Here is a 9,044-nt window from a genome sequence, read left to right on the forward strand (position 1 = left end):
GCTTGGTATCATCCCGCATCCAGTGCTCCTCAGTACCTGCATTATTCTCAGACCATATTGCTCTTCTCTTCCACTATTCTCTTCCTACGATACCTACACCCCCTATCACACGCCTACGCCTCACCATACCCCCCAAATACTGCCCGACGTACATTTCATACATGACCTGCATACTACCTACCTTAGACTGTTCCTCCCCCGACCAGTTATACAATAGCCTTGTCTCCGCCACCCACGACTTTTACAGGCTTTACGTATCACGACCCCACCTCCAACGTCGCCCTCCTCCTCACTCGTGGTACCTAGACACCCGACTTCAGGACGCACAGAAAGAAGCGGAGCGCGTTGGACTCATGTTCCAAACTAACCCATCTCCTGAACTACTTCATCGTTACCAGCAATCCAGAGACGATTTGACAACCCTCCTAGAATGTGTAAGTACTGACTCCTGGAAGAGATTCACGGACAGAATTAATCACCAAACTAGTGTAGCCTCCATGTGGCACCTTATTCGCAGGGTAATTAAGAAGACTCCTGCTACTGCCCGTCATCATTCCCCCACCGTATTTGCCGAACAGCTCATCGTCACGTGGTCAAACCAGTCCAACCCTGCCAACCTACCTACCCCCGTCCAGGATGCCCTCTCCTCCGGTGCTTTTGCTCGTGGACTCCGCTTAGTACATGCTCTGCTGCAAGAGGATGATGAAGAAAATATACCAATCACTGAAGATGAACTACGACGTGCTCTCTTGAGAGGTAAAGCCACGTCCCCTGGGGATGATGGCATTACCTACAATGTGCTACGATTACTGCACCGTGTACCCGGTAACCCCCTCCTTCGCCTCTACAATATGTGTCTACGAGATGGATATATCCCACATGCCTGGACCACGAGTACAATAATCCCCATACCCAAGCCCGGTACAGCAAATTTCAGGCCCATCTCCCTTACATCCTGCTTCTGCAAAGTAATGGAAAGAATCTTGCTCACCCGACTGATGTACCAACTACAAGATCGCCTTTCTCCACGTCTCTTCGGCTTTCTACCCCAACGCAGCACCCATCACTGCCTCGTCGACTTATATTCTCGCCTCTCCCGTGACAGTGTTGTGGCATTTATAGATCTAAAAAGTGCATTTGATATAGCAAACCGAGACGTTATTTTAGATCAATTAATTGACTTTGGAATTAAGGGTAAATTACTACGATGGATTAAGGGCTACCTCAGTAACCGGACCTCCCGTGTCTTCTTTAGCGGTGCCTACAGCTCCTCACGGGATTTTCATCTCGGCACTCCTCAAGGAGGGGTACTAAGTCCATTTCTCTTTAATATACTTATGCATCGTCTCCTCACGTCTTTGCCCACTATTCCTGAGGTCACAATTACATGTTATGCAGATGACCTATGTATTCACTCTACCTCCCCAACACACCTACAACTCTTTCTTACTTCTCTCTCCCAAGCTTCTGCTAACTGTGGCCTTGTTGCTTCCCCACAGAAGAACAGAATTTTCTCCTACCGCCCTCCTGCCACGCTGCCAGAGTTCATGATTGGAGACTGCATCATCCCACTAAGCTCCCAGTACTGCTACCTTGGTGCACCAGTACGAATCTCGGAAACTCTTTCTGCCCGGCGTCAATCCCATACCGTAATTCGTGAATTGCTAGATCGTCTACAACGTCGGCTCCGGCCTCTCCAGTGGCTCACCAACAACTCTTCCGGTATCTCCATCCCCGTGGCCAGAACTGTCTATATTACTTTTATACGCTCTGTTGTTGATTACCTCTCCCCTGCCTTAATTCAACTTCCTCGATATGCTTTAGAGCCACTGGAGATTTTTCAGAATAAAGCCATGAGAATCATTCTCGGTTGCCCAATGACTACCAGAATTGTCAACATGCAACGGGAATTACGGCTTCCATCCCTAGTTGAGAGGATTTATTCTAATGTCACCTGCCTCACAGTTAAGTGTATACACTTTCCCCACATCTCACCGCACTTCACAGCACTGGTCAGAGATTCTCTCGGCCCCGCTCCGCCCGTCCCCGCCTCATGCCCCCCGGTCGCCGTCTTATAAAGTCTATCTCCTCCTTCATTCGCAGCCTAGATTTACAAGTACCAGTAGCTGACATACCACCAGGCCCTCCCCCGTGGACGCTACCATCGCCTGTGATTAGCTTCACTCCTACAGCAAAATGTGACCCACCTCCTCTACAACTACAGCTAGCCTTGGAACATGTTACCCAGGTAACATCCTCCATCACTGCTCCGCATCGCCTCTACACTGACGGGTCACTACAATCGGATGGTGCAGCTGGAGGAGCAGTCTACTCACCTGACCTACCGCCGCCTCCTGAGGGCTGGGTCGGCCGTCGACTCAGAGATCACTCCAGCTCCACGTTGTGTGAACTATACGCCATCTTAGATGCTATCAGTCTCGTTTGCCAAAGAGGAGTGAATGCTGTCATTATATGTGACTCTAAGCCTGCACTGCAATCCCTCACCGCTATTCATCCCACTCACCATTCTGTTGTACAACAAATCCTTTCCTTTCTATCCCTACTAACTATCCGTAATCTCTGCATTGAATTTATTTGGATTCCATCTCATGTAGGTTTGCACCACAACACCAAAGTAGACCGCCTAGCAAAAGAAGCCTGCCGACTCCCCCGTCGTGGTGATGGACGACCTCTCTCCCTGCTATGTTACCTCAACAGGGTCCGCTCCGCTGCACTTCTGCCTGAGCAACGTCGACGGGACACCGAGAGACCCTTCAGTGTCACCATCACCCACTACGAATCCGTATGCCGCCACAAATACAAGTACCGCCGCAAGGGACTTATGGTTCGTCGCCACAATGTTGTATCAGCCCGACTGCGACTAGGCTACCGTCCACCGTGGCAGGTCGCCGGGGTGGAGGGCGAGCCTGTATTCACAGAATGTCGCCTATGCCACGCTCCACTAGCCAACACCATCGAGCACTACTGCCTAGCGTGCCCCACTGTAAAACATCTAATACCCCAGGGACTACCATTAGATGCAATCTGTCGTCATCTCCTATCACAAAATAGACTAGATGAAATACTTGTCCGTTACCCCCGCTTTGGTGGGTTCTCATAATACCTGATGCCCTGCGTGACATCTCAGTCTTATTCCCCTTTGAATGAATGTACAATACCCAGTGTCATATATATTACCTGCAACCCATGTATTTGTTTGTGTATATAAGTGTATGTGTACGTGTGTAAGCATGTGCATACCAGTTGCCTTACTACATTCATTATGAAAACCTCCCCCACTGTATGACGCTAATGCGTAATAAGTTAAATAAAAAAAATAAAAAAAAAAGACGCCAACACTGGCATCCTACTCGCTCGCGCCCCATGACCCCAAAACTGGCGTCATCGTATGGAGAGGGTGAAGCTCTCTCGCAACTTCGCTCAAACCAATTCTCCCTTTCGTCGCTTCTTTGGCTCCAACCACAATAACAACAACAAAAACAAAAACAAAATCGCTCTTGTGAGATAATCTCTTTAAAATCCCACTTTCGAATTGTACAAGTTAAAAACTTTGCGTGTGTGTGTGTACATGTACACCCATGTACATAAGAACATAAGAATGAAGGAGACTGCAACAAGAGACCATGAGGCCTACACTAGACAGTTCCATGTCCACCTGCCATCCCCATCCATGACGTTGTCTAGCCGTTTCTTAAAACAACCGATAGTTTCAGCGCTCACGACATCATGGTTACCACGTCTGTTATTCCATTCGTTGGCCACCTAACCTATTAGGAAACCAATTCTTACCTATTTCCTTTCTAAACCTAAATTTGCCCAGTTTAAACCCATTACTGTGAGTCCTGCCCTGTTGTCTTAATATGATGACCTTGTTTTCGTCACCCTTGTCAAAGCCTTTGTATGAAAATTATTGATGATTTTTTGCTAGCCATCCTTCCACCCCCACCGCCGCCCCCCTCCCCCCACAGCCAAACCATCCTTCCACCCCCCACCGCCCCCTCTCCCCACCATCTCGCACCGCATCACAACTCACCTTAACCGGGAAGGACGAACTACCGGGAAGAACGAGATTCCTGTCAGTACCGGGAACGGGAACGAGACGATCGAACGTCCTCACTGAGCAAGACCCGCCGGTTCATTGCCGACACGGACGAAAACGACATGTGGGTTGCCCATCCACCAAATCCTCGTGTACGTACGTACGCACACGCCAGGCGCGTGCGTGTACGTGTGTGTGTGTGTACCTATTTGTACTTATCCAACTGTAACATGCATGACAATGCCTATGCTCGTGGGAACCCGTTCAGACGCATCCATCCGTAAAAACTTAGCTATCTTAGTGTGTGTGTGTGTGTGTGTGTGTGTGTGTGTGTGTGTGTGTGTGTGTGTTTCAATATGGTTGGTACTCATATTCAACAAATACCTCTTGTTTCTTAAGTCATAGATTTTCTATAGTTTTCCTTGTCATTCCATCCAAACAATCTCCCAACCTCTTGCGCACGGTCAACTATGATGTGGATTGTGTTACATTCAACATGTTCTTCCCAAGATTAATATATACATATATATATAAATATATATATATATATATATATATATATATATATATATATATATATATATATGTATATTCATCACAACAAAGTAATGGGACACATTGGTAAAATTGTACTAATGACCCACTTTTGGAGAAAAATAGGCGAAAGTAAAGAGATCCGTGTATTTCGATCACTGTCTGTAACATATCTGCTGAAGAGGATCACAGATAGTGATCGAAATATATGGATCTCTTTACTTTCGTCTATTCTTCTCCGAAAGTGGGTCATTAGTACAATATGTTTTCATATAGTAACGCACGTATCAGTTGATTACATTTCATCCATTTTCAATACTAGTGCCCACGTTAGATGGATCGTAAATATTCTAAAATAAGCTACAAGATCTGTCACCTGAAGTATGATTTTTTCTTCAAATTTATGATAATAGAAAGAAGCATCAAGTGCAGTCGGTTTTAAACAGTAGAGTCGTGAATTGATGTCTGTAGGGTCACGATCATTCATTTCTACTTTCACACCAAGAAACATTCTCTGAGCTGAGTGAAATCGACAGTTCTTAAATGTAACACAGTGTTCATTGTTCGTTACCGTGTTAAAAAATTAAAAGCATTTACCATCTTTGTAGTTTCTCTGCAAGTTTTAGATCAATAATGACAATGACATGTCCGTTTGTTTGATATATTTTCTTATATCGGGTGTCCTCTCGTTTTTTCAATGTTTTCACTCTTTTTTTCTGAGAATGGTGTGTAATGTTTGTAAATTCACACATCACTTTGTTTGTGAACTGAACGAGCTCTAGGGATCACGGAAAACGGGGAACGACTCTGATGTTTTTTGTTTTGTTTTTGTTTTGCTAATAGGTCTCTCTCTCTCTCTCTCTCTCTCTCTCTCTCTCTCTCTATCTATCTATCTATCTCTCTCTATCTCTCTCTCTCTCTCAAGAATCGTTCAGAGACTGCCCATTTTCATTGCCAAAGTAAAAAACATTTATTTGTGTTTTACATATTCTTACCGTTTTTGCGTTGACCAGCACTTGTCAGCAAATAAAAAAACAAAAACAAGTCGGGAAGATATAATCTCCATCTGTGTTATTATAAATAAACCTGATAAGAAAGCTTAGATAGGAAGGACGCTTAATTGTGATTAAATAAATCTATAGAAATAATGAATCACATTTCAGAAAAGGATAAAAATGTCTGAGAAAAGTGATAGAATAAAAAGTGGAAGTAAATTTTGCAAAGGTCCAAGATACATGGGAGAAACTAGGAACTATACATTCACGATCAAACAACTCAGTCATCCAAGACTCCGCCCCCTTTCTGGTGACGTCACGACAAAACCCACCATGATTGGCTACAAGATTCACAGTAGCTAATTGCTGTGACTTTTGTCTCAGACACAGCGGGAGACGGGGAGGAGTTCTGAATGACAATGTAGTTTGATTCAAGTGTATATACAATATAATTCATCAAAAGTTATATATAAAAAATCTCAGTTCGTTGGTCTGCTGGGGACCTCAAATAACCTCTTAAAATATTCAAAACGAAATTTAGATAGCCTTTGAAGATAAAGAACATAAAACAAAAAAGTTTATGATATTCTGGCACAAAATTGAGAAGTGTTTTCTTCACATATATGATTTCATCCCCGAAAATAGAGAACTGTCTTCATAAGCATTTGGAGTTGATTCTAACCCATTAAATGCCATGAAACATAGTATATACATATACATATATATATGTATGTATATATATATGTATATATATATATGTATATGTATGTATGTACGTATATGTATATATATACATATATATATGTATATATGTATATATATACATATATATATATATGTATATATATGTATATACATATATATATATATGTATACATATATATATACATAAAATTTATATGTACATATATACTGTATATGTACATATATATATATATATATATATACATATATATATATATATATATATATATATATATATATATACATATATATATATATATATATAAATAGCCTTCAAGTTTTGTTCTAAAATGTTTACGTTTGAGACAACATTTGTCAGTTTAGGGAAGATCGTAATTCAAGTAGAGTTCCGCTGGGATTCCTTCTAAACATTGCAGGTCATCGAAATGAAAATGATGAAATATTCATAATTTGTTCCAGGGCGTCTGAAATACATTAGACTCAGTTTATGGTAATATTGTGGGTTCGTCAGCCGGGGTATGTTGCCATAAAGGAATCTAAACGTTTCTCGACAAAATTCTATAAATGAATAATCAACCAAACGGATGAATAAAATAAATAAACAAATAAATAAACGATAAAGAAGCAATTAGACTATACTGTGTTTAAGTGGGTCTTAGAATTTTTTTACTCATTTTATGGTAATAACTCCAGTCTACCTGCTGGTGGTCTTGCCATAAGGTGAGCCTTACTTTTCTTGGACCCGCTGATACTGAGATGCAGTCAACAGTCCCGCCCCACCCTTCCTACACCTAGAAGAAATCTAGGAACCTAAGAATTGTAAATACTTAATGTTATGATAGTGTTTGTACCTTTTTAAAGAAGTTCGTAAAGGGTTCTATTTCAGTCAATCAGTTGATCAACCAGTCAAATAGTCGATTCACCAATTAATCTGTCGATCAACCAGTCAATTTGTCAATTCATCAGACAATCAGTCAGCCACAACACTTCAGTATCAAGTGATGATATATGTCAGATATTTTTTGTAACATTCATTTACTTATATGAGTTTCATTCTGTCTTTTAATATTTAACTATTAAGTGAGGATAATGTTTAACTTCCTGTATTCTAAAAGAATGTCCATTCTATTCATACATAGAAAAACATTTGAAACTAATTTTTTATTTTGAGAACACCTTTCAACACTCCTGTATCTTATAAGAATATTCATTTTATTCACACACAAAAAATACATAATTCTTCTTATTTTGAGAATTGTTACCATCCTACCAACCACTCTTGTACCCTTTAAGAATGTCTGTTTCATTTATACACAAAAGACATTCAAATGAACTTTTTGACTTTGAGAACTGTAACCACCTTTCCAAACTATCTTTCTATCATCCATTCTCCTTTATAGATTCCTTGTTTGGTATCATGCGGGAGACGGGTACCAAATGAAGAATTGATCAAAATCGAAATAAAAGTCAAAATTCTACGTAACAGATAGACTTTTTGTATATGTTGCCGCTTGCCCTAGACAGAATGGGTTCTGTATATGAAATGTATAAGTATATCTGTGTTTATGTCATGTACACGTCTTGATTTTGTGTGTGCTAGGGTGTAATGTGGAAACAACTAGATTAAAAAAAAAAAAAAACAGAAAATAAAATGAAATGACAAATATTATCATATAAAATCTCATCATGCTCCTCAGGTAAAAGTATAAATGTATGTACCAAAGGTCTTTTTTTCCCTTATAAGGGAGTGACCAAATGAAAGCACACAACCCCATCAGAAGCCAATAGAAACCTGTTCACCCACCCCACCCATATTAGCACCTTGTGGATGACGATAAGAGTCGGCATGGTTATATTTACATTTAAGGACGTAAAGATGCATGTGCGGTAGCAACATATGCATATGTATATGTATATGTATATGTATATGAATATGTATATATTTATATGTATATGTATATGTTTATGTAGTGGTTATGGTCCAACAAAGAAAATTGTCTTGACCAAAAAGTCTTACTTTACGTTACGAGTACCATGTTTCAGAAGTCTTTGCCTGAAACTCTTGTGTTACGAACAAAGACAAAGACTTCCAGAACTTCCTGAAGTCTTCTGGATTGCGGATTTTCTGAAGTTCATTCGTTCTTCAACTAGAAGAAGATGATTATTGGTTCCAACCGACCGCTTTTTTGCATATATTTAATACGCCGTATTTGTTACGGCGGGATCCAACCAGTATATTCCTAGTCTGTTTTGTAAATGAAATAGATTTGATATATTTTTGAAGTTCTTGTAGCGTAAATAAGGGTGTTGACAATGAACGATTAAGTATTATGGTCCCGTGTTTTATTCCATTCCTTTGACGCTTCCAAGAACATAACATAAGAACATAAGAATGAAGGAGACTGCAAGAGACCATAAGGCCTACACAAGACAGCTCCATATCCATCACCACCTGTCATCCCCCCCATCCTTAATTTAAAGATTGCCACAGTCTGGATTGATGAATTTGTCTTTGGATTGATGATTTTTTTGTCTTCAAACTCAAATGATTGGGTGATTCTGGTAAGACTGGTTTTCTTTAGGCTGTCCCATATGGATTGATATTATGTTTTTTGTAGTCCATAATTAATTTATCGGGTTTGGTGACACCCCTACGGACCACAGTCACTCAGAATCTTTTTCAGTTGGAGAGACGTCTCCTCTTTCTCTTAAAAAAAAAAAAGAAAAAAAGAAAAAAAAAAAAAAATCTT

The 9,044-nt window shown here is 40.5% G+C and overlaps 1 protein-coding gene across 1 annotated transcript in view; it reads right to left on the minus strand.

Moving 5' to 3' along the window:
• Positions 1-8,333: 8,333 nt before the first annotated feature.
• Positions 8,334-9,044, minus strand: part of LOC143020484 (cuticle protein AM1159-like) — a 4,018-nt gene continuing 3,307 nt past the window's right edge. Inside the window, exon 4 of the mRNA XM_076176908.1 lies at positions 8,334-8,403. Within this exon, the coding sequence (XP_076033023.1) occupies positions 8,334-8,403 (70 nt within the window). The remainder of the gene's footprint in view (positions 8,404-9,044) is intronic.

This window comes from Oratosquilla oratoria, chromosome 40 (assembly GCF_046742065.1).
Source record: "Oratosquilla oratoria isolate Oo_2021 chromosome 40, ASM4674206v1, whole genome shotgun sequence".
NCBI classification, from domain to species: Eukaryota; Metazoa; Arthropoda; class Malacostraca; order Stomatopoda; family Squillidae; genus Oratosquilla; species Oratosquilla oratoria.